Genomic DNA, 26931 nt, shown 5'->3' with positions numbered 1-26931 from the left:
CAATGTTCATGGTGCGCATGTGTGAGATCGGAATGGGGCCCCGCCTCTCGTCGTTCTGATGGACGGTGCGACCAACCTTTGGGAATCCCAGGAGGACCGGAAGGAGTCTGGTCCTCCTGCCAATTAAAACCCCCGCCATTGTCTGAATGCGGAAGTTCGACCATGAGCGTCTGAAGCTCTTCTCTCGCTGAATGAAGATTGAGTTTCAGTACATACTGCATCTTCCTTTCTCTGTTTAACATCTGGGAGTACCGCACTCTCTTTTCTCGCCCCCTTTCCCATTTCTTTTCTTATCCTTGGGTTAAGCTGTTGCTTTGTAGGAGCTGAGGGAAAAAGGAAGTCAATCGAGGGAAAGGGGCAGACTCTGGAAAAGGTTGGTTTAGATCTGTGCCTGTTGATGTTTGACAGGCTTTGTTTCCTGAGCTTGATACATTCAGTTGTCTGGCAAAAAAGGATGGCCTCTTGATCCATGTTTGGGATGGTAATGGATTATGCTGTGGGTGACTTGTTCGTAGTCGTCCAATAAGTATTGGATAAGTATTTATGACACACAAACCTTGAGTTATTGACTGTTTATTCGGGAGCTCACGGGGAGAGCCAAGTCGATCTAATACTCACAAGGCACTCCGTCGAGAAACAGAGAGTTATGTGATTATATAGGTTACAGTCATTTAACAATTAGCAAACTGTTAATAGCAGGATATTGAGCAACTAAGTCAATTTGCCCAGCGACGTAGTGTCTGGACGGTGTTGGTTAGTAGCTGATAAGTGTGCAATAGGTCCTTGCAAAGAGAAGGATATTCCCATGGAAGGAAAGAATTTGTTTATCAGGTAGCAGTACAGCTGCAAGGGAATTAAGGGTAGTTGGGACAATGCAGGGAGGAGGAGCACAGATAATGGATAGATCAGCCATCATCTTAATGAATGGTGAAGCAGGGTGGAAGGGCCAAATGGCCTATTCCTGCTTCTATTACTATGAAACTATAACCCTGCATTTCCCATGGCTAACCCACCTAACCTGCATATCCCTGGCACTGTGGCCAATTTAGCATGGCCAATCCAAATCATGGCCGGTGAGCAATGCAGTGATGTGGAAAATGAACATCAGAACAACAGAATGGGACAAGGAGAGTAAATGTATCAGCAATCGAAACTGAATACTAATGTCACAAAAATTGAAATGATACATGGTGAGTCTGAATGTGTGCTGCATTGTAACAAAAGTGAATGAATTAACTGCACACATTGGAAGTGAATAATTATGGTCTGAGACTCCTTACAGAGACATGGCTTCAGGATGGCAAGGATTGGATCCTGGATATTGAGGTGTAGTCAGATGGGAAGCGAGGTAAAGGCAGAGGGTTGGCACTGCTCACCAAAGCACTGAGCACACAGTAGTCTGGTGTCAGCTTGGGTTTCAGGTCCTGATTTCTCTTTCCTCTGATCTCCCTGTTCCCACGGAATAAGATGTCGGTCTGTTCTCAGCTTTGCTGGACTTCTGCAGAAGCTTTCACGCCTCTTTTACAGCTTCCAGAACAAGAAAACATTCAGTCAATCGAAAGCCAACCCACAATCTCAGCCTGTCACCCATCCAGACACAGAGTGTAGTCACAGCAGGGAATCAAACAAGAAAAATGAAACAAAATCAGAAATAAATAAATGCTTAATGTTTGTTCATTAGAAAGTAAACCAGAAATAGGGGTCTCCCAGGATCCTGAGAGTGCCCTTCTTGAGGAATTCTCTCTCCCTAGATGTAACTATTAGTATTGTTGGGGCAAAGTAACTCGTGTGTCAAACCGTTTAAAGCAAAGTAGTCAGGAGAGGAGACCTTGAGCAATTGACTAGCTTTATTCATTGCCATGGGGAATATCACTTAGTTCAAAACAAAGTCTGACGTATTCCAATAAAATACAGAATGTTACAAGTTTTATGTAAAACACAAGCCCCACTCTCCAATAATTATGCAACTGAGGGGCAGTTGTAAGGTTCACATACATTGTCCAGACCTACACTTCCGAATGCCTGCAAAACTGAATGTTTTCTTATACTGCATGTTCAGCTAGGCTCGAATTACTAATAAGGGACAGAGAGAACCAATCCATCATTCTATGAAGCAGCACAGTCTAATGGCCTGAGGAGCAGAGACAGCCTGCAGCTGCAAGGTCAGGCTATCAAACCAGAATTCCTTAGCCAGGGCTCAGACAGCATTCTGTTAACAGTCTACATTTTCCTCCAAACATTGCTTTGTGATAAAATGGCTTCCACGTAGTTTTGTGTCAATTTTGATCAAAATCTCCCACAATCCCTCATTTTTTATTAAAAAGAGGAGTTTGGGGGTGTCAGCAAAAAGGGGATTATACCCAGAGCCAGGGGGATTGTCGGGAGGTAGTGTTTGGAGAGCGAACTGTTAGTCCTCGGGTTCAGTAAGGACAGGGGCAGAAGGCTCCAGGGATTGGGAATCATCATCAGGGGTTTCATCAGGAAGAGGAAATCTCGGCAACTGGGAGATCACTGGAGAGGAGGGCCACAACAGTGAACTGAGCCGAGCACAGGATTGTATGCGGGATGACTTTGATTTCCAATCGAGCAGTTCCAAAGGCAGGGGGAAAGAAAGCTTCAAGTTGCTCAAATTACATAAGGGCTCGAGTGTGAGTTTGGGATGGATGGGGATATGGGCACATAGCCAGCAGCTAGAGTGGTTGACCTTCTGTGCATAAAGAAAAGTATTAAACTGTAATTTCTGTTTACTAGAGGTTATCAGGCCCAATCAAACATAGTTCGTGAAAGAAAGATAAGGAAGAGTGCAGTGAAAGGCAGAATGATCAGGCTGAGGCATTCACGAATGAAGGCTGAAGATGTGTCTCTGACGGGGTCTTCTGGTGTTCCTCCAGGAGGTGGCGCTCGTTTGCATTGTGTTGTGTGTGTCCATGCAGCCTCCGCTTGACCTTGACTTCTGACCGGGTAACCCAGCAGGAGTAGGAACGGGCCTGTCCATCTCAGCGCCAATATGTCCCGGTCCTAATGCTGAGGGTTGGCGTACCCATGAATGTAAACTCTGAAGAGTTTTGGTTAACTGATGCAAATATTTCCCATTTGTCCAACATTAGAGTGTTAGCTGTTTCAGCCATTGGGATGGTTTTGATTCATCTACTAAATACATTTAATCTTATTAGACAATATTCATAACAATGTACGCGAGGTGATTCTATAAAAGCAAGTTGTAGACAGGGAAAAAGGCTGACCAGGCAAGGAGGTTGTTAGCAAACACACTCTCTGTCTGCCTGCACTACTCTCTCTCCCCCTTTCTCTCTCTCTCCCTTTTTCTCTCTATCTATCTGCCTCCCTCATGCGCATACGCACACATAGAAGTCCATGGCAGTGAATGTGTATCTGCAGAATTAAACTTGCAGATACATTCTATTTTGCTCAAAAAATGCACAATCTGCAGGCAGTCAATACATGTAATATTTTGTGAATTTTGTTTTGGAAATAGAATCAGTCTGACTCAAGATTGGGACACAGAAGACTCTGACCTCACACCTTTAATGAATTGTCTGAGCTGAGATGTCACATTTTGCTATAAAACCTTGAGTTATCTTGAGAAGGTGACAGACGGAAGATGTGGGATTTACACAGTAATGATACCTGCAACCCATTTGAAAAGATGTAAAACTTAACAATCCAGGTTTGTTCAATATATCATTTCAGTGGCAGGACACTGTAATGTTTTGCTATAAATTCTGTGTTTGTGATATTATTCTCCACAACCACCTGATGGAGGAGCAGCACTCCGAAATCTGCTGGTTCCAAAGAAACCTGTTGGACAAAACCTGGTGTTGTGTGGTTTTTAACTTTGTCCAGATTAGGGTGGGTTGACCCTGCTAAATTACCCATAGTGCCCAGGGATGTGCAAGTTAGGGTGGATTGGACATGCCAAATCACTCATAGTTGGCCATGCTAAATTACCCATAGTGCCAGGGATGTGCAGGTTAGGGTGAATTGGTCATGCTAAGTTACCCATAGTGCCCAGGGATGTGCAGGTTAGAGTGGATTCGCCATGCTATATTACCCATAGTGCCCAGGGATGTGCAGGTTAGGGTGGATTGGTCATGCTAAATTACCCATAGTGCCCAAGGATGTGCAGGTTAGGGTGGATTGGTAATGCTAAATTACCCATAGTGCCCAGGTATGTGTAGGTTAGGGTGTATTGGTTATGCTAAATTACCCATAGTACCCAGGGATGTGCACGTTAGGGTGGATTGGCTATGCCAAATTCCGCATAATATCCAGGGGTGTGCAGGTTAGGTGTATTACTCAGGGTTAAATGTAGAGCGATGGGGGAATGGGTGTGGGTGGGTTACCCTTGGGAAGGTCACTGTGGGACTCGTGGGTCAGAGTAGCCTGCTTCCACACTGTGGGGATTCCCTGAAGGGAAGGGATTCTCCTCCCCTTCTGTTGCAGGGCCCCGCAGATGCAGTGAGGTGGCCCGCTGTCCACCTCGCCCCTCCCCTTTACCGTCACCTTTCCCCGCCCTTTAATGACGTCACAAGACAGAAGTGGCCCTCCCTCTGGGCAAATCTTCATCCTGGGAGGGCCGGAGAGACGGTAGGCGGGGAAGTCTGTTCTTTTGTTGCAACTGGAGTGAATTCAGGGAGGGAGCAGTCTCCGCAAACTCAGGTAGGTTTCTTAATTACCCCAGTGAAGAGGGATTGAAGGATAGAGATTGGAAAGGGGGAGGGGTGGACATTTTTTTCTGTTTTTCTGTTTAAAATGCACCCGATTCCCACCAGTAACTGCAACAGGTACAAGTACAGCACATGCAATATTCCTCATTGCAGCTTCAAGCCGGTTATGCATCCTCTGTTCTTCCTCCACCTTGGCTCCAGCACATTCAGCTTCCTTCCCTCATTCCCATCCCCACGCCCTGATGTCCAAGCTGACCCGCAAAAGTTCCTCCATTCTTTCTCCAGTGTCTTTTGTGGGTTTTGAAAACTTTCTCAATCCTTTAATTGAGTAGATGAGTTGGGAAGCTATGTTGTAGCTGCACGAGGTTAGGGCACTTTTGGAATGTTGTGTGCAGTTCTGGTCTCTCTGCTAGAGGAAGGATGTTGTGAAACCTGAAAGGATTCAGAAAAGATTGACAAGAATGTTGTCAGGGTTTGAGCTGAACAGGGTTGGGCTGTTTTTCCTTCGAGCGCCAGAGGCTGCAGGGTGACCCTACAGATTTCTATAAAATCATGAGGGGGCATGGATACGATAAATAGACAAGATGTTTTCCCTGGCCTGGGGGAGTCCAGAATTACAGGATAATAGGTTTAGGGTGAGGGCGTGGGGAAGGTTTAAAAGAGACCTTTGGGGCAATGCCGATGTTGAGGGTAGTGTATGTAAGGAATGAGCTGCCAGAGAAAGTGGTGGAGGCTGGTACAATCACAACATTTAAAAGGCATCTGGATGTGTAAATGAATAGGAAGGGCTCATTTTTTTTAATTGGCAGCTCTCAGAATGAACAGGATGTCTGTCTTTCCTGTGTATTTAAAAAAAAATTTTTTTTCCTTTTAACCCCCACGCTACCGCCTAACTGCGGTAGTGCTTATTTTTACCCCAGAACCCATGTTGTGTGTGTGCAGGTGTGAGACACCGTGAGAGACACAAGGTGTATGAATATTTATTCAATTTCCACCACCAGGAAGAAAGGAAACACCCGAGTGGCCAATGACGAGCAGTGCCCTTCACAACTAGGAAGGGTTAACAGGGATGTGGGCCAAGTGCTGGTAAATGGGACCAGATTGATTTAGGATATCTGATTAGCATGGATGAGTTGGACTGAAGGGCCTGTTTCTGTGCTGTACATCTGGTAGACAGTGGTCCTCAGAATTCTGTTCCCATCAGGCTCTCCCTTAACTCTCTTGCAAATGGTCTTGGTGACAGTATGAGATTCTGAAAAGAAACAGGACCCATAAATGCGCAAGGGAAGGATTCCATACATGGAGATGGGTATGGTTACTTATGCTGCATAAGGCCTGCTGTATCCCAGCCAGTGGAACGCAAGCTGTTTGTCTATACGGGCAGGAGGTATATGGCCCCTTTGTCTTACAGGAGTGGGTGAGACAAGTCTCAAATAGGCAGGAGATGTTATGTGGAACATACACACCCATAGCTGGTTCCATTAAAGCAATTCTCATACGACCCTGCATGCTGCCTGACCTGCTGCACTTTTCCAGCAACACGTTTTCAGCTATAAAGGTAGTCTGTTTGTGATAGTACAACAGAGTAGCCTGACAGGGCTCTTGAAGGAAGAACAATGTCCTACTCTCCTGTGTTATTAGAATCCAGTTAGCCTGGCTTATAGGTATCAGTGTTATGTTGTAACAGTGATGTTATTAGTAAAGGAAAGGGATGATTAAAATTAAACTAAAACTGTCTGCAAGAGTTTTTGTAAAATTCCAGACTACCAAAGGTACGATCTCCGGGATAAACCAAGAGAGGCTTGCAAGTTGAGTTCATAAGGAATTCCTTGGGCCGTCTCAAATCTGTACTTTATCAAGAGTTCTTCATTACTATTACCAACAAAGTGCGATCCATTGTCCAAGCTAATGCACGCAGGTATAGCGAAGCAGGGAATAATTTCCTTAAGCAAAATCTTCACAGTCTCAGCAGCAGTGTTAGGGGAAGGATAGGCTTCAATCCACTTAGAAAAAACATCAACAATAAGCTAAACATATTTATAGCACTGACATTTCTGCAACTCAATGAAGTCCAGTTGAAGTGTCTCAAAGGGACCCTCCGGCAAGGGAGTTCTACCCAAAGTGCAAGGCAAGCCTTTTCCGGGGTTATGTTCCTGACAAATAAGACACCGGCCGCTAACCCTTTGAGCTCGTTGTTGCAGGCGGGGATGCCACCAAGCCATCAGGAGAAAGAGGGCGACTGAACGGGCACCACCGAGAGTTGCATAATGTACACAGTCAATAACCCATAGAGCAAGATCATCAGACATACAATTTTAACTCACGGGAGGAGTCCAGAGTTGGAATTGTCCTCCTGCCTATCAGAGCCCCCCCATTGTCTAAATGCAGAAGTTGGACGATGAGCTTCTGAAGCTGCTATTGCTCTCCTCTCTCTCTCTGAATGAAGATTGAGCTTCACCCCAGACTGCAATGCCCTTCCCCTGTCCAACATCTCTGAGCACGGTACTCTCTTTTCTCACCAACTTTTTCCAGAGTGGTGAAGGGAGGTGATTTGAAATTGGAGAACTCAATGTTGATCCTCAGGGATGCAGGCTGCCCAGGCACAAGATGAGGTGGTGTTCCTCCAATTTGCAGTTTGCTTTGTTGTGGCAATGGAAGAGGCCAAAGATGGTCATATTGGGAAGGGGAATTAAAATGAGTGGTAACTGGGAGGTCCAGTCGGCTTCTGTGAACTCAGCTGCGATGCTCGGCGAACCATTCCCCAAGTTTATGCTCAGTCTCCATGATGTAGAGAAGATTACAGTTGGCAAACACATGGCAAATGGAGTGCCACAATGTAAAGTTACAGCCTTTGCTATGGGGAAAAAAAGCAGAAAGGAGGTGAATTTCCAATGCTGGAGATCAGAGTCGAAAAGTGGTGCTGGAAAAGCACAGCAGGTCAGACAGCATCCGAGGAGCAGGAGAGTTGATGTTTCAGGCACCAGCCCTTCATCAGGAATGATGTGTGGATGTGCAAAGGGGCCTCAGCGTCCTCCTACACCAGTCACTGCCAGTTGTCAGACAGGTGCAGCAAGCAATCAGCAAGGCAAGTGGTATATTAGCAAGAGGAATTGAGTTCAGAAGTGGGAATGTCTCCCTGCAGTTAGAGGATCATTGAATATATTCAAGGCTGATCTCATCTGATTTTGGAACAACGAAGAAGTGGATGTTTGTGGGGGAAGGCAAGAAAATGGTTTCAAGACCAGTCCAGAATAGTTAGTCAGACAGCACAGAAACAGACCCTTCAGTCCAACTAGTCCATGCTGACTATATTCAGAAACTAAGCTAGTCCCACCTAGATTGGGCCATATCCCTCCGCACCTTTCCTATTCATGTACTTATCCAAATGTTAAGTTGTAGAACGAAGAGACCTTGGAGTGCAGGTTCATAGTTCCTTGAGAGTGGAGTCTCAGGAACATAGTGAAGAAAGCGTTTGGGATGCTTTCCTTTATTGGTCAGAGCATTGAGTATAGGGGTTGGGAGGTCATGTTGCAGCTGTACAGGACATTGGTGAGACCATTTTTGGAATACTGCATTCAGTTCTGGTCTCTCTGCTAGAGGAAAGATGTTGTGAAACTTTGACAGGAGTTGGAAAAGATTTACAAGGCTGTTGCCAGGGTTGGAGGTTTGAGCTACAGGGGGAGGCTGAATAGGCCAGAGATATTTTCCCTGGAACATGAAAGGCTGATGTTTAGCAGTTAGGATAAATTATACAAGAGGGACGGGTTGCACCTTAATAGGTGGGGAACCAGCATTCTGGCAGGTAGGTTTGCCACTGCACACAGCTGCGTTTAAATTAAATAGCTTGGGGGGGGGGGGGGGGGTGTAGAGGGGACAAACTGGAAGTTTAAGAAGAAAGTTAGAACAAGAGAAGTCAAGAAAGACAATGGAATCAATGGAGCAGAAAACTCAAAAGAAAAGGATCATGCCGTAAGGTCAAGTGAAATAGGGATTGATAGGAAGGGTGAGGGGAGTAACAAATTAAAAATATTAAATATGAATGCACGAAGCATTAGAAATAAAGTGGATGAGCTTGAGGCTCATTTGGAAATTGGCAGTTACGATGATGTGGGGATAACTGAGATGTGGCTTCAAGTGGACAGAGCCTGGGAAATGAATATTCAAGGGTATACGTGCTATCATAAGAACAGACTAATTGGTAGAGGGGGTGGGGTAGCCCTGTTGGTAAGGAATGATATTCAGTCCCTTGCATGGAGGGACCTAGAATCAGGGGATGTAGAGTCAGTATGGCAAGAACTGAGAAATTCTAAGGGTAGAAAGATCCTAATGGGAATTATCTACAGGCCCCCAAACAGTAGCCTGGATGTAGTGTGTAAGTTGAATAAGGGGCTGAAATTGGCCTGTCACAAAGATATTAGTACAGTTGTTATGGGGGATTTCAACATGCAGGTAGACTGGGAGAAATCGTGGATGCATTGGTGATCATTTTCCAATGTTCTATAAATTCAGGATCAGTTCCTGCAGATTGGAGGGTGGCTAATGTTGTCCCACTTTTTAAGAAGGGAGGGTGAGAGAAAACAGAATTATAGACCAGTTAGTCTGACCTCAGTGGTGGGTAAAATGCTGGAGTCAATTATAAAGGATGAAATTACAACACATCTAGATAGCAGTAACAGGATAGGTCAGAGTTGGCGTGGATTTATGAAGGAGAAATCATGCTTGACTAATCTTCTGGAATTTTTTGAGGATGTAACTCTGAAGACGGACAAGGGAGATCCAGTGGATGTAGTATACCTGGACTTTCAGAAAGTCTTTGACAAAGTCCGACATAGGAGGTTAGTGAGCAAAATTAGGGCACATGGTATTGAGGGCAAAATACTGACATGGATTGAAAATTGGTTGGCTGACAGGAAACAAAGAATAGTGATGATGAAAGTAAGAATAATGGCAGGCAGTGACCAGTGGTGTGCCGCAGGGATCAGTGCTGGGACTGCAGCTTTTTACAATGTACATTAATGATATAGATGAAGGTATTAAAGTAATATCAAATTTGCTGATGACACAAAGCTGGGTGGCAGAGTGAAATGTGAGGAGGATGTTAGGAGAATACAGGGTGACCTGGATAGGCTAGGTGGGTGGACGGATGCATGGCAGATGCTGTTTAATGTGGATAAATGTGTAGTTATCCACTTTGGCAAGAACAGGAAGGCAGATTACTACCTAAATGGAGTCAAGTTAGGTAAAGGAGATCTAGGTGTTCTTGTACATCAGTCAATGAAAGTAAGCATGCAGGTACAGCAGGCAGTGAAGTAAGCTAATAGCATCCTGGCCTTCATAACAAGAGGAATTGAGTAAAGAAGCAAAGAGGTCCTTCTGCAACTATACAGGGCCCTGGTGAGACTGCACCTGGAATATTGTGCGCAGTTTTGGTCTCCAAATTTGAGGCAAGACATTCCGGCTATTGAGGGAATGCAGCATAGGTTCACGAGGTCAAGTCCCAGAATGGCGGGACTATCTTATGCTGAAAGATTGGAGTGACTGGGCTTGTGTACGCTTGAGTTTGGAAGGCTGAGAGGGGATCTGATTGAGATGTACAAGATTATTAAAGGATTGGACACTCTGGAGGCAGGAAGCATGTTTCCGCTGATGGGTGAGTCCTGAACCAGAGGACACAGTTTAAAAACAAGGGGTAGGCCACTTAGAACGGAGTTGAAGGGAAACTTCTTCACCCAGAGAGTGGTGGGTGTATGGAATGCTCTGCCCCAGAAGGCTGTGGAGGCCAAGTCTCTGGATACTTTCAAGAAAGAGTTGGATAGAGCTCTTAAGGATAGTAGAATCCAAGGTTATGGGGATAAGGCAGGAACAGGATACTGATTGCGGATGATCAGCCATGATGGTGCTGGCTCTCAGGGCAGAATGGCCTATTCCAGCACCTATTGTCTATTGTCTGATGGATCTTCATAAGGGGCATGGATTGGGTGAATATCCAAGGTCTTTTCCCCTGGGTATGGGAGTCCAGAACTAGAGGGCATATGTTTGAGCGAGAGGGGAATGATTTAATGGGGACCTGAGGGGCAGACCTGCTCGCTCTCAGCAGTATCCCACTTTCAGGTGGATTTGTCTTGACGTTAGTCTTGACATTTTTGCTTTTCTGCCCCTGTAAGATCCTGAATCAGCATCTTCAGGGGAGTTAGTTCGAGCGGAGTGAGAACAGATGGGGAGAGAGAGAGTGGGATGGTGCTTTCAATTTTGTGGAATAACAAAAGAAAAGAATATTCCACAGAAAGTAGAATTCCTTGTTCTGAATTTCTACCCTGCACTAACAATGATCACTTTTGTAATCTCTTTTAACAGAGTATTGGACGATCTGAAGACAGAAGTTTCAAAATCAACAGATGAAGGGCTCTCCATTGTCTGCAGTCCTCACTTTGACATCAATGTCTGACAGTCACTCACTCCATTGGGACGACAACAATTTTCCAACTATGATTTTGTGAGAAGGAGCAAAGCTTTTTGGTTCCGGTTTGAGTACATTTTCAGCATCAGTGGGACTGGATGAGAGACCCTACTGTTGCAGTGCACTGAGTGTGGAGCCTGAAGCAGTTATACGGCCTGGAAAAAGAAATTCACGGTGGGGAGGGGCTCCACACGCGTTTGTGTGTGGCTGAAGCGTTGGCCATGGAGAAACCCGAGGAATCCTGCCTCGTACAGAAACCGTGGAAGTGTGGCGACTGTGGGAAAGGTTTCCATGTCCCGTCTGTCCTGGAGATTCATCGGCGCAGCCACACCGGGGAGAAGCCGTTCTTCTGCTATGTCTGCGGGAAAGGCTTCAGCGATTCCTCCAACCTGCTGACCCACCAGCGAGTCCACACGGGTGAGAGGCCCTTCATCTGCCCTGAGTGCGGGAAGGCTTTTCATGATTCCTCTGCCCTGCTGACCCACCAGCGGATCCACACAGGGGAGAGGCCCTTCAGCTGCCCCGAGTGCAGGAAGGCCTTCAGCAATTCCTCCAGCCTTCAGACCCACCAGCGGATCCACACAGGGGAGAGGCCCTTCAGCTGCCCCATGTGCGGGAAGGCTTTTCGTGATTCCTCAGCCCTGCTGACCCACCGGCGGGTCCACACCGGGGAGAGGCCCTTCAGCTGCCCCGAGTGCAGGAAGGCCTTCAGCAATTCCTCCAACCTACTGACCCACCAGTGGGTCCACATGGGGGAGAGGCCGTTCAGCTGCCCCCAGTGCAGGAAGGCCTTTACCCAGGCCTCCATCCTGCTGAGGCACCGGCGGATCCACTTGGGGGAGAGGCCGTTCCCCTGCACAGAGTGCGGGAAGGCCTTTAGCAATTCCTCCAACCTACTGACGCACTGGCGGGTCCACACAGGGGAGAGGCCGTTCAGCTGCCCCCAGTGCAGGAAGGCCTTTACCCAGGCCTCTGCCCTGCTGAGGCATCGGAGGATCCACATGGGGGAGAGGTCCTTCAGCTGCCCCGAGTGCGGGAAGACCTTTACCCAGGCCTCCACCCTGCTGACCCACCGGCAGATCCACACGGGGGAGAGGCCTTTCAGCTGCTCAGAGTTTGGGGAGGGGTTCAGTCAGGTGAGCCACCTGCAGAGGCACTAGCGGCTCCACTAGGGGGAGAGGCCCTTCAGGGGCCCCGAGTGCAGGACGGGGTTCACCTGCTCGATTTAAGCTGCTGATCCACCAGTGTCTCCACACCAGGGAGAGGCCGTTCACCTGCTCCTCCCAACTGTGGACGCACTTAAGCGGCGACGGCCGAATGCCATTATCGACTGGACTGTCAACCCAGTTTCGGGGCTGCAGGGTTCGAATCCAGCCGCGGCAGATGGCGGAATTGGAATTTGGTCAGAAACTGGAGTTCAGAATCTAATGATGAAACCATTTTTTGTTGGGGGGGTGGGTGGAGAAAACCCCCATCTGATTCACTCACATCCTTTTTAGGGGAGGAAACTGCCGTTGTGGGAAAGAATTCACTCAGTCGTTCCAGCTGCATTCTTTACCCAGGCTGGCCTACACGTGACTCCAGACCCACAGCAGTGTGGTTGACTCGACACTGCCCATCCAACTTACTTGGATACAGGTTGAAATTACTGAGTGAGGCAATACTTCCACAGGTTAAGGCTGTACCAAGGATCCAACTACAAAGGGACAACTCGGTGGTGACCAATACTAAGGAAAGTGTGGTTGTGGGGGGATGTGCGTGCACTTTGGTCTTGAGCTGTTTGAAAAGTAGCTACTTTTTCTATGCATTTTTGCTGGGGGGGGGATCTGAAGCTGTAACAAAGCTGGATCGCAATTTAGGTTACCTGAACTTACTGCTAGGCTCAGACTCTCATTGAAAGTTTTGAGCTCCAAGAGGTTTTTATTTTAAAGCTGCTCATTTCTTTCAGCCTCCTGCACTGAGTTTCCAATGTTGTGTTTCAGATCGAGCAGTGAATGAGTAGCTAGTATCGTTAGAAATTGTAAATTCTTCAGGAGTGCAGGTACTGCGTCATTTCAGCAGCATTGTAAAGTTTCCTGGCAGCACTGGGACTGTGCTCACTAGATGTGGAGGTGCCAGTTTTGGCCTAGGGTGGATAAAATTTAAAAACTCTCACAACACCAGGTTTATTTGAAAGCACCAGCTTTTGGAGTGCTGCTCCTTCATTGGGTAGCTGTGAAGCAGGATCAAAGACATTACATTTTATAGCAAAAGATCACCGTGTCATGCAACTGATAGGATATATTGAACAAACCTAGATTGCTGTGATTGTGTGCATGTGAGTTTGTGCGTGAGTGTGCATGCTTGGTAAAGTGAAAGTGTGTTGGAGTATAAGTCTGTGAGAGTGTGGGTGTATGTGTGTATGAGACAGGTATGAACGCAAGGCTTTATGTTTACTAAAACAAGAAAGGCCAGGATGTGTACAGTTAATTATAGGACCCTGGGTCATGTTGTAAAAGAGAGAGACATAGAGTCATAGAGATATACAGCATGGAAACAGACCCTTCGGTCCAACCTATCCACGCCGACCAGATATCCCAACCCAATCTAGTCCCACCTGCCAGCACCCGGCCCGTATCTCTCCAAACCCGAGACATGGGGAGGTGGGGTTTAGGTATGTGGTTCTTTGAAAGTTGTATCACTGGTAGACAGGGTGGTTTAGAGTACTGGGTACAGTTCGGGTGGCCCTGTAATACGAAGAAGACTATTAGAGAGGGTTCGGTAAAGATTTACTCGGACATTGCCAGGACTGGAAGGTTTGAGTTATAAGGAGAGGCCGGGACATCTTTCACTGAGCACAAGGAGGTTGAGGGGTGACCTCATCGAGATTTATAAGATCATAAGGAGTGAAGTTCGGTAAATAGCAAAGGGCTCTTCCTTCGTGACGGGGAGCTCAAAACTAGGGGGCATATTCTTTCAAGGTGAGAGGAGAGAGATTTAAAAGGAACCGGAGGGGCACTGTTTTGACAGAGGGTGGTTTGTGTGTGGAATGAATTTGCTGAGGAAGTGGTAGATGCAGGTACAGTTACAACATTTAAACGACATTCGGATGGGTTCATGAATAGAAACGTTTAGAGGAATATGGGACAAATGCAGGCAAGTGGGACTGGTTTAGTTTGGGAATCCTGGTCGGCATGGACAAGTTGGACCGAAGGGTCTGTTTCTGTGCTGTATACCTCTATGATCTTATTGAAACCAATAGAATTCTGAAAAGGGCTTGATAAGATAGATGCCGATAAAATGCTCCTTTTTGGGGAGAGTCAATAGAATCCCAACAATGTGGAAGCAGGCCATTCGGCCTATCTATTCCACACTGGCCCTCTGAAGAGTGTCCCACCCATATCCATCCCCTCACTCTGTATTTCCCCTTCCCCCACCTCACCCCAGCTCCAAACTTCCAGCTCAGCACTGTCCCCATGACATGTCTTACTTGCCTATCTTCTTTTCCACCCATCCACTCCCCCCTTCTCTCTGACCTATCACCTTCATCCTCACCCCCATTCACCCATCGTACTCTTTGCTACCTTCCCCCCACCCTCCTCCCTGTCCTATCCCCTCCATCCCCACCCCCATTCACCTATTGGACTCTATGCTACTTTCCCACCACCCCCATCCCCACCCTCACCCTCCTCTCAATTGTCTCTCCACCCTGCAGGCACTCTGCCTCTATTCCTGATGAAGGGCTTTTGCCTGAAACGTCCATTTTCCTGCTCCTCGGATGCTGCCTGCACTGCTGTGCTTTTCCAGCACCACTCTAATCAAGAATCTGGTTTCCAGCATCTGCAGTCCTTGTTTTTACCCTGTATTTCCCATGGCTCATGCACCCTAACCTGCACAACCCAGGGCACTATGGGTAATTTAACATGACCAATGCACCACAGCCTGCTCATCCCGGGGCACTATGGGTAATTTAGCATGGCTAATCCAACATAACCTACACCTTAATCTATAAATTAGATTAGTCCGCAAGGGTGAAAAGTACAAGGATTTTTAAAAAATCAGTGACGATAAAAAGTACAAGTACAAGGTTAGTGACAGATGTCTGCCCCGGGCCGCGCAGTGCCATTTTCCTAACGGCCGCCCTCCCGCCGCTTCCCCGCTCGAGCGACTTCTCCTCCCAACTGCCTTCGCCCCCGCGTGACGTCTGCACGGAGGGATGGGCGGGGCCGGGGGAGCCTCACCGTCACCAAGCAACAGCGTCACCAATGGACCAACAATCGAAACTGGATACTAATGTCACAAAAACTGAAACGATACATGGTGTGTCTGAATGTGTGCCGCATTGTAACAAAAGTGAATGAATTAACTGAAATTTAAAATGAACCGAAGAGGCAACTCCTATATTCAGAGGATGGTGCGTGTAAGGAATGAGCTGCCAGAGGAAGTGGTGGCGGCTGGTACAGTTACAGCATTTAAAAGGTACCCAGCTGGTGTAATGGAAAATTAACATTTATTGTGAAATCTATAAAAGCACGGGGAAACAAAGAAACAAGGGCCTGACTTTGGAGACAGGCAGAAAAAAAATGTAAAGTTAAACCGACCTAACAGCAGACTTCCAAGGCCAGTAAACTACCATATCAACAGTCAAGGAATAAGAAAAACAACTCCATACATGAAAAGGACCTCAACTGTTCCAGGCTCCTGGCCTTGAGCTGTTGATAAGGAGAAGTGAATCCAGCCAGGACTGACACAGTTAAGGCGAGTGTTGTAGAGCAAAGAGACCTTGGACTGCAGGTTCATAGTTCCTTGAAATTGGAGTCGCAGGTAGGCAGGATAGTGAAGAAGGCGTTTGGTATGCTGGCCTTTATTGGTCAGTGCAGAGAGCACAGGAGTTGGGAGGTTAAGTTGTGGATGTGCAGGGCATTGGTCAGACCACTTTTGGAATACTGTGTTCAGTTCTGGTCTCCCTGCTGTAGGAAACATGTGTGATACTTTGAAAGATTGACAAGGCTGTTGCCAGATTTTGAGGGTTTGAGCTACATGGAGAGGCTGAATAGGCTGAGAATATTTACCCTGGAGCATCGGAGGCTGCATGGTGATCTTATAGACGTTTGTGAAGGGCATGGATAGGGTGAGTACTTAAAGTCTTTTCCCCAGGGTAGGGATATCTTCTCACAGAGGGTAATGAATGACAGGGGTATTGAAGTTCAGTCACGAAGTATAGTCAAGGCAGATGTTGGGCAGAATTTTAATCAATAGGGGAATCAATAATAAGGCATGAATGTGGATTTTTGGATTATAATATTAATCATTATGGTAATAAATGGTGGAGCAGATTCGATGGGGTGAATGGATTATTTTGGCCGAAGGGCTTATAAACATCCTGTGGGACCTTGACAGGGGAGATATGGATAAAATGCTTCAACTAATGTTTGATATTCAGACCGAGGGTTCCACAGGATCTGTCAGTCAACATTTTTCAGCATTTTTAGGAGAACGGGAATGAGGGTGATCATAGCCACAGTAGAGTAAGAATGGAGGGAGACTGTAGCATTACGATTCACATTTTTGAGGGAAGGAGAAAAGAAAGAATGTTCCACAGAAACCAGAATTGTCTGTATTAAATTTCTATACTGTGTAGACAGCAATGTCTTCTGTAATCTCCTTTTACAAGATACGAGAAAGGGAGGATTTGCAGCCAGAAATCTCAAAACAAGATCTGATAGAGACAATCAATTCATTGGCACGGGAATATCATCGGCCTTTGAATCTAGTAGAATTTTTTTATTTCTCTCCTGTCCTGTCTGCTTCACAAGGTTTCAAACATCAGTGAGACTGAGGTATGCATACCTGAGTGAGAGTGTTCCAATGAACTGACTGTGGGAATAGCCTTAAGAGGGTACACAGCCTGAAATAGCAACACCCCATTTGCAACAGCAATAGATGGAACACGTTCCATACATGAGTGGTCTTTCAACCAATTGTCAAAGCTGGAGAGAGACAAGGATTCCCACATCATGGAGAAATCGTGAGAGCCAATATCTTTGCCCTTTCCATTCCTCATCCTGGGAGGGAGAGAGAGAGGGAGGAAACACTATTCACTTGTAGCAACTGAAGTGAATCCAGGGAGGGAGCAGACTCTGCAAAGGTGTCAGATGCTCTCTGTCCTTCTTAACGGTATATTAATTTTTTTTCCCCCTCAGTTTGATAGGTTTATTTAAATACAATTTGCATTGTGGTAAAAGATAGCTTCAGAATTAAAAGGGTAGTTACTCATGGGATGGAGCAGAATCTAAGGGATTGGCACATTGATATAAAATGTAGACATATGTTGCTTCATATGGTGTATATCTGATAATATTCGCTGTTATAAAAGCCTTGTGGCTATTATTTTTCACATTCTAATCTAGCACTGAAGTGATGTTCTGTATTTCTTGTCATCTTTTTTATTGAATAGGACAGCAGAAAGTCATTCAGCAACTTTACTGGTTTGTTTTTCTCAAAAAGCCTTGACATTTCATTTTCATTGTCCTTGATTCAGCTCCATTTCCAGTGCCTTTGTCGGCAGCTTGTTCCAGGTTATTGTCACCGAAATGAAGATTTCCTCCATACACACTTAAGGCTATCTGGCTGCATGAGGGTTTTCAGGTTTCTGTGTCCTGGATAATATGTGATCAGGCATCTGGCAAACTACAGGAATTGTCACCTATGTTATGTTCATTTAACAGTATTGACTGTGATCACGTGTTTTGTGAATTTATTTTTGCAGGAAGACATGTAGAAAGAAATCTGAAAGCAAATGATACATCAACTTCTGACAGAGCCACTTGATTCATTGGGACTTAAATATCAGCAACCATTCCAATTGGGAAGAAATGTTTGCTTTTGTTTGCTTGAGAGATTTTGGACACTTTGGCAGGAAGAATACGGAGACACCCAAGTGAGGGAGATTCAGTACACTGACTGTGAAAAGTGCTTGAAACCAGTTACTCAGTTTGGGGAATCAAAGTCTCACCCCTCACGGTGGAGAGAGACTGTGTACCCATTCTGTTGGTAATTTCAAACCCAGAGCGACACAAGGAAAGCTCTCCCCATGGGGAAACTGTGGAAAGGAGGGGACTGTGGGAAAGGGTTCCCTTCCCCGTCAGTGCTGGAGACTCATAGAAGCATTCACAAAGGGGAGAGCCCATTCTCCTGCTCTGTGTGTGGGAAGGGATTCAGTTGGCTGTGCAACCAGCTGATGCACTGGCATGTTCACACCGGGGAGAAGCCATTCACTTGCTCCAAGTACAGGAATACATTCGTCAATTCTCCTGGCCTGCTGAAACATCCTTGGGTCCGCACTGGGGAGAGGCCGTTCACCTACTGTCACTGCAGGAAGAGGTTCATGAGTTCATCCACCCTGCAGACATACCAGTGGGTCCACACTGGGAGAGGCTGTTCTCCTGCCCTGAGTGCAGGAAGGGATTTAGTTCGGTGGACAACTTCCGGAAGCACTAGTGAGTTCATGTGCCATCACTGGGATCGAAGGAGCAATGGCCGAGTGGTATTATCAACTGGATTACTACCTCAACCTTGGGGAATTCCCGGGTTTGAATCCCGCCATGGCAGATTGGAATTTGGTCAGAAATCTGGAGTTCAGAATCTAATGATGAAACCATTTTCAGGGGGAAAACATCCTCATCTGATTCTTTTAGGGAAGGAAACTGCTGTTGTGGGAAAGGATTCACTCAGTCGTCCCAGATGCATCCTTTACCCGGTCTGGCCTACACATGACTCCAGACTCTCAGCAATATGGTCGACTTTAAACCCCGTCCCCACCCCTGCCCCGGAAAATGAGTGGGGAGAAACTTACTTGGATACAGTATATGGGTTGAAATTGCTGAGTGAGGCATTACTTCCTCCGGGTTAAGACTGTATCAAGGATTCAGTTACAAAGGGACACCTCAGTGCTTACCAATAATAAAGCAACTGGGGTGGCAGGGGAGGTCAGGGGTGTGTGTGTGTGCTTTGAGCTTCAGCTGTTGAAGAAAAGGAAAGCTACGTTTTGTAATTTTTTTGCTGGAGAGATCATGAAGCTGTAACAAAGTTGGGTCGCAATAAAGGTTACCTAAATTCGGACTCAGACATTGAAAGATTTAAATTTCTGTTTTAAAGCTGCTCACTCAGCTTCCAGCACGACGTTACCAAAGAGGTGTATCAGAAGGAGCAGTGAATCAGTAGCAAGTATCGTTAGAAACTGTTAAGATTTTCATCTCTGCAGGTACTGCATCGTTTCATCAGCATTGTAATGTTTACTGGCAGCAGCAGGAAGTGTTGTGGCTATGTTCATGAGAAACAACGTTAAAAATCACATATCACCAGGATATAGTCCAACAGGTTTATTTGGGAGCACTAGCTTTCGGAGCGCTGCTCCTTCATCAGGTAGCTGTGGAGCTGGATCATAAGACACAGAATTTAGAGCAAAAGATCAGTGTCATGCAACTGAAATGATATATTGAACAAACCAAGATTGCTGTTAAGTCTTTCATCTTTTAGAATGGGTTGCAGGTTTCAGTTCATTAATATGCAAATCCTAGAACTTCTTTTAAGTCATATCCTCGAGATAACTTAAGGGAGATAGGATAGTGAAGAAGGCGTTTGGTATGCTTTCCTTTATTGGTCAGAGTATTGAGTACAGTAATTGGGAGATCATGTTGCAGCTGTTCAGGACATTGGTTCGGCCACTGTTGGAATATTTCATGCAATTCTGGTCTACACAAGTCCACACCAACCCGCCGAAGCACAAACCACCCATACCCCTACATTTACCTCTTACCTAACACTAGGGGCAATTTATCATGGCAAATTCACCTGACCTGCACATCTTTGGAATGTGGGAGGAAACTGGAGCACCCAGAGGAAACCCACGCAGACATGCGGAGAACGTGCAAACTCCACAGAGTCAGTCGCCTGAGGCGGGAATTGAACCCGGGTGTCTGGCGCTGTGAGGCAGCAGTGCTTACCACTGTGCCACTGTGCCGCCCATAAGATGTTGTGAAACTTGAAAGGGTTCAGAAAAGATTTACAAGGATGTTTCCAGGGTTGGAGGATTTGAGTTACAGGGAGAGGCTGAACAGGCTGGGGCTGTTTTTCCTGGAGCGTCGGAGGCTGAGGGGTGACCTTATAGAGGTTTACAAAATTATGAGGGGCATGGATAGGATAAATAGACAAAGTATTTTCCCTGGGATCGGGGAGTCCAGAACTGGAGGACATTCCGTTTGGGTGAGAGGGGAAAGATATAAAAGTAATCTAAGGGGCAAGTTTTTCACGCAGAGGGTGGTACGTGTATGGAATGAGCTGCCAGAGGATGTCGTGGAGGCTGGTACAATTGTAACATTTAAGAGGCATTTGGATGGGTATATGAATAGGAAGGGTTTGGAGGGATATGGGCTGGGTGCTGGCAGGTGGGATGAGATTGGGTTGGGATGTCTGGTCGGCGTAGACGGATTGGACCAAAGGGTCTATTTCCATGCTGTACATCTCTAAGACTCTCTGACTCTATTTTATAAAAAGAAGTGACAGCTCAGACAATGCATGGAAGGTGTGAGGTTCAAGTCTGTCAGTATCCTAATCTTGAGTCAGACTGGTTCTATTTCCAAAGTAGGAATTTATAAAATTATTACATGCATTGACTGCCTGCAGATTGTGCACTTTTTGAGCAAAATACAATGTATTTGCAAATATAATTCCGCAAATTCACCCTATTGATTTACGTGCATGTGTGTGTGTGTATGAGTGTGTGTGTGTGTGTCTGTGTGTGTGTGTGTGAGAGAGAGAGAGAGAGACTGTATAGTGTAGTGGAGTCACATGTAGTGTGACATCAACCCAAGGTCCATTTGAAGCCATCCTCATGGCTATTGATACCCAAGTTTGGAATCCAAGTAGAACTTAGCCTCTGCTCGGCCACCAGAAATGATTAAGCAGTTACACAACACACATTGGAGAGTGTAAGGTGGGAGGTTGTCTTTTGATTTGCCGAAGGTGGGAGGCTCTGGATGCTGTGATCCAGGGCAAACACATGCTGGTGGACATTTGGCTCAGAGAATGGAGCTGAAAGCCAGGCTGCAGACCTTTTATGAAAAAGATAACCAGACATTTTATTCCAGGAGTTGGTCATTCCTCTCCGGACAGACCCTTCTGATTGACCCTGTCCACTGACTCAGGAGGTGTGAGCGTGGATGAGGCAGGTAAAGGGGATCTGAGAGAGGGCTGCAAGGGAGTGGAAGAGCGAACTGGCTGGGTGCTGGGAGTATGAACAACATTGGGGAGGTGGTGGTAAGGGACAGAATAGTGACAGGGATTGTCTCCGGTCTCCGCAATTGGTAGCAGGAGGCTAGATGACATCGGTGTCTATCTGGTGCCAGGATTCGGGAACCAATGTGTTCAGGGCTGAAGATGTGGGAAAGGGAGGTTACAGCAGGTGTGGTCCACAAATGTCAGGAGAGAGCCTCTGCTGAGGCTGCGTGAAAAATTAGAAGCTAACTCTGGACGGCACAGTGGCTCAGTGGTTAGTACCACTGCCTCACAGTGCCAGGGGTTCATGTTTGATTCCATCCTTGGGCAACTGTCTGTGTGGACTTTGGCACATCCTCCTCCTTGTGTCTGTGTAGGTTACCTGCGAGTGCTCTGGTTTCCTCCCACAGTCCAAAGATCTGCAGTTTAGGGTGGATTGGCCTTGCTGAAGTGTGCAGATTAGAGTGGGTTAGCCATGAGGAACTGCAGGGCTGTAGGGTCAGCAGATGGGTCTGGATGGGATGTTATTTGGAATGTCAGTGTGAATTCGATGGGCCGAATGGCCTGTCAGAATTATGATTCTACTGCTTTTGCCACGTATTTATTGAGAAATGATTGACACAGGTCTGCTGTGGGAGGAGTGGGTTCCAGTTCATGAGTTATCAACACCGGTCCTGGGGAAGGTGGGATTTGGGCAGTCTCTCCCCCCCACCCTCTGCCCCCCTGTCCAATCTCTCCTCACCCACTGTCTCCGTCCATTCTCTCTCAACCCCCACCCTCTGCCCTGCATTCTCTTCCTCCCCACCTCTGCCCACCAGTCTTTCTCTTTCCCTCACCATCGGTCCCCACAACCTTCTCCATTCCCAACACTCTCTGTTCCCCCCAGTGTTCTCATCATCCCACCCTCTGTCCCCCTGTCAATTATCTCTCTCATCCCCTGACACTCTGCCCCCTCTGTCCATTCTCTCTCCTTCTCTTCCACCCACTCCCTGTCCTTGCGGATGCCTCAAACCCTCTTCGATCGCTGTATCAAACCCTTCTAGGAAGAGAGAAAGAGAATGGATGTTGATGACTCTACCTGGTAGACACGGCTGCACGAGAAATGACTGATCTTTAAAATTGAGAATAGCTAAAATTATATATTCAGAAATATCATGAAAGCATGTTCAACTTTATAGAAAAGCTGCAGACATCTTTCTGAAACTTGCATTCAAATATGTCCAGTTAGTCCACAGTTGAGGACAGGGTGTAATTTGTGGATGGCCTATACCTAGTCTTGTGAAATTAATTCTGACTATGCAGAAATAGAACCATAGAGTTGTACAAACCCGCCGGTCCATGCTGACCAGGTATCCTAAATTAATCTTGGCCCATATACCCATCCAAATGTCTTTTAAATTTTGTAATTGTACCAGCCTCCACCACTTCTTCTGGCAGCTAATTCAATACATGCACCACCCTTTGCGTGAAAAATTTGCCCCTTAGATCCTTTTAATATCTTTCCCCGCTCACCCAAAATGAATGCCCTCTAGTTCTGGACTCTCCCACCCCAGTGAAAAGACCTTGTGTATTTAACCTATCAATGCCCCTCATGATTTTATAAATCTCTATAAGGTTTTATAAACCCTCAGCATCCAACGCTGTATGAAAAACAGCCCCAGGCTATTCAGCCTCTCCCTGCAACTGAACCCCTCCAAACTTTGCAACATATTTGTAAATCGTTTTTGAACCCTTCTAAGTTTCACAACATCATTGCTACTCATGATTAATAGGCTGTGAACAATCTATCTTGTTCAGTGCATAAGATGGGGCATTTGTTGAGGGGAATTAACTTTCGAAGTGTTTTTTTCTGACCCTGAGGTCCCTTGAAATCTTTTCCCTCTCAACCGAAATCTATGCCCTCTAGTTTGGGACTCCCCTACCCTGGGGAAAAGACATTCAAAAGTTGAGGAGTCACACAAAATGCAAACGCAATAAAATGTCGAGCTACAGGTTTAAAAAAATGTGGCTTCAGCTTTTTTTAAAACTCCTGTTGACATTTGACATTCGGGTACAAAATTTTGTCAGCAACACCAGCATCGCCACAGACCACACTGCGCATACGCCTCGGTGTCAGTAAGTACTGCGCATGTTCGGCGGCGTTAACAAGAACTGCGCATGCCCCACGCTGTCCGCAATTACGGATCGCGACCTTCTTTTGATGGGCCAATGGGGAGCTCGGGATGACCGGAAGGAGCCTGGTTCCTTTGTCAATCAGAGCCTTGCTATTGTCTGAATACGGAAGTTTGACCATGAGCTTCTGAAGCTGCTATTGCTGTTGTTCCTCTCTGAATGAAGATTGAGCTTCACCCTAGACTGCAACTTCTTTCCTCTGTCGAACATCTGTGAGTACGGCACTCTCTTTTCTTACCCCCTTTTCCATTTGTTTTCATTCTGGGGTTCAATTTTTGTTTTGCAGCAATTGAAAGGAAAGGGAGTGAATCCCGGCGAGGGGAGAGAGTCTGGAAAAGTTGGTCCAAGATTGTCTCAGTTAGCAAACACATGGCAAATGTAGTAGCACAATGTGAAGTTATCGCATTTGCTGTTTTATTTTTAAAAAAAAGCAGAAAGGAGACCCATTCCTTAAATAGTGATATTTTGGGATGTGAAGAAAGTGAGGACTGCATATGCTGGAGATCAGAGTCGAAAAGTGTAGCGCTGGAAAAGCATAGCAGGTACAGGCAGCATCTGAGGAGCAGGAGATTCGACATTTCAGGCTCGAGCCCTTCATCAGGAATGATGTGTTGATGTACAAACAGGCCTCAGCGTCCTTCTATACCAGCAAGCAATGAGCAAGACAAGTGGTACATTAGCAAGAGGAATTCAGAGGTGGCGATGTCTTCCTGCAGTTTGGGGCGGGGGGGGGGGGGGTCATTGAATATATTCAAGGCTGAGTTCATTTGGATTTTCGACAACAAGGAAGTGGATGGTCATGGGGGAAGGCAAGAAAATGGGATTAAGACCAGTATAGAACAGTTAGACAGTCAGACAGTGCAGAAACAGACTGTTCTATCCAACTAGTCCCATGCTGACTATGTTCTCAAACTAAACTAGTTGCACCTGCCAGTGTTTGGCCCACATCTCTCCGAACCATTCCTATTCATGTGCTGATCCAAATGCTTTTTAACCCTTTTAACTGGACTACATCCACCACTTGAACTGAATTGAATTTATTTATTGTCACATGTACTGCGGCACAGTGAAAAGCGTTGTCTTGCGATCACACAGTTAAGTAGCATAGTAAATAATAGGTAAACAGCGGCAAAAACAAAAACAAAGGTTCAGGCAAATGCTGAGAGTTTGAGAGTCCATTCAGTGTTCTAACAATAGTAGGGTAGAAACTGTTACAAAACTGGCTGGTGCGTTTGTTCAGGCTTCTGTACCTTCTCCTCGATGGTAGAGGTTGTAGACAAACATTGCCAGAGTGGGATGGATTTTTCAGAATGCTGGCGGCTTCCCTTGACAGCAGGCCTGGTAGATGCATTCTATAGATGGGAGGTTGGCCTTTGTGATTGTCCGGGCTGAGTTCACCACTCTCTGTAACCGTCTCCAATCTTGAATGGGACAGTTGCCATACCAGGTCGTGATACATCCAAGACAGCTTGTTGCGGATGACCACTCCCAGGAGCTTGACACTCTCCTCTCATTCCACCTCTGTGCTGTTAATGTGTATGGGTGCATGAGTAACATCCCGCCAAAAGTCAATAACGAGTTTCTTGATTTTGCTAGCATTGAGATCTAGTTTGTTTTCAGTGCATCATTTTTCCAGGTCTTCCATCTCCCGTCTGCAGTCTGTTTTGTTGCCATCTGAGATTTGACTGACTATAGTGGTGCCAGTGAACTTGTAAATGGCATTAGTCTTGTATTTGGTGACGCAGTCATGGGTATACAGTGAATACAGTAGGGGGCTGAGTATGCACCCCTGGAGGACTCCAGTGTTAGTGAGGATCAAATATTGTCCCCAGTCTTCACTGATTGTGGCCTGTGGGTCAGGAAACTGAGGATCTAGTTGCAGAGAGTGGGGCTTAGTCCGAGATCACTAAGTTTAGTAATCAGTCTCGAGGGGATAACAGTGTTGAAGGCTGAACTGTAGTCAAGTAGGATTCTTACGTACCTGTTCTTGGTGTCAAGATGTTCTAGGGAGGAGGGAAGGGCAAATAATATGGCATCTGACGTGGATCCCAATTTCCCGATAGGCAAATTGGAGTGGGGCAAGAGTAGTGGGAAGGCTGGAGTTGATTAATACCATGACCAACGTTTCAAAGCAATTCATGACCACCGAAGTTAAGGCAACTGGGCGGTAGTCATTGTGACGTGCTGCATGAGTCTTCTGAGGCACAGGGATGATGTTGGCCCTCTTGAAACAGGCAGGGACAATGGCCTGCTGCAGGGAGAGGTTGAAGGTGTGCGGGAAGACCTCTGTCAGTTGATCTGCCCATGCTCTGAGAGCACGGCCTGGTCCTACGTCTGATCCCATCGCTTTCCTTGGATTCACACGAAGGAAAACTGATCTGACCTCTGGGCTTTCTCTGGACATTCATTCCACACACAAACTACTCTCTTACAAAAGGGTGCTTCTGATGTCTTTTTAAAATCTTTCTCCTCTCACTTTAAAAATGTGCTCCCTAATCTTGATGCTCACATCTGAGCGAAAGGACATCTCTATCCTTCGTGATTTTATAATCCTCTGTGAGGTCACCTCTATGCTCCAGTGAAAAAAAATCCCAGTGTATCCACCTAGATGTAGGTAGATTAATGTCCAGTCATGATCTGTTGAACGCTGGTGCAGGCTTGAAAGACCAAATGGCCTACTCCTGCTCCCAAGTTTCTCTCACTGTGTCCAGAACAGCAAGAGACCATAAGACACAGGAGCAGAAATTAGGCCAATCAGCCCACTGGGTCTGCTCCACCATTCAATCATGGCTGATAAATTTCTCAACCCCATTCTCCAGCTTTCTCCCCTTGATACTCAAGAACCTATCATCTGTTTCAGTCTTAAATATACTCAGTGACTTGGCTACCGCAGCTTTCTGTGGCAGTAAATTTCATAGATTCGCCACTGTCTGGCTGAAGAAGTTTCTCCTTATCTCCGTTCGAAAAGATCTTCCGTTTACTCGAAGACTGTGCCCTCGAGTCCCCATCTCTCCTACCACTGAAAACATCTCCCCCAACATGCACTCTGTCCAAGCCATTCAGCATTCTTATGTTTCAATTAAATCCCCCTGAGTGTTGGCCTGTTAATCAGCATGAACCAGACTTTCCAGGATGAGGCAGAGCAGGGATTTCAGTAAAATGAGAATGAAAGGAGAGTGTGTGGGATGGAGATTTTCAGCTTTTAGGGAATAAGGGAGGAAAGAGAGTTTGCTATAAATTATAATCGATCGGATGGAATAATGGACCAAGGATTGGCAGATGGAGTTTAATTTAGATGAACGTGAGGTGTTGCATTTTAGGAAAGCAATCCAGGACTTAACCAGTTAATGGGGAATGTTGCTA

At 46.2% G+C, this 26931-nt stretch overlaps 1 protein-coding gene across 1 annotated transcript in view; it reads left to right on the top strand.

Moving 5' to 3' along the window:
* The window catches only part of LOC148143160 (uncharacterized), a 223379-nt gene that overhangs the window by 153525 nt on the left and 42923 nt on the right, over positions 1–26931 (top strand). Inside the window, 1 exon segment of the mRNA XM_087975782.1 lies at positions 11468–11834. Coding sequence (XP_087831908.1) covers positions 11468–11834 — 367 coding nt within the window.

Source organism: Chiloscyllium plagiosum, unplaced genomic scaffold (genome assembly GCF_037043375.1).
Source record: "Chiloscyllium plagiosum isolate Xiang-an unplaced genomic scaffold, Cpla_swu_hap1 HiC_scaffold_27, whole genome shotgun sequence".
In the NCBI taxonomy this organism is placed as follows: Eukaryota; Metazoa; Chordata; class Chondrichthyes; order Orectolobiformes; family Hemiscylliidae; genus Chiloscyllium; species Chiloscyllium plagiosum.
This window is presented reverse-complemented; position numbering and strand designations above follow the sequence as displayed.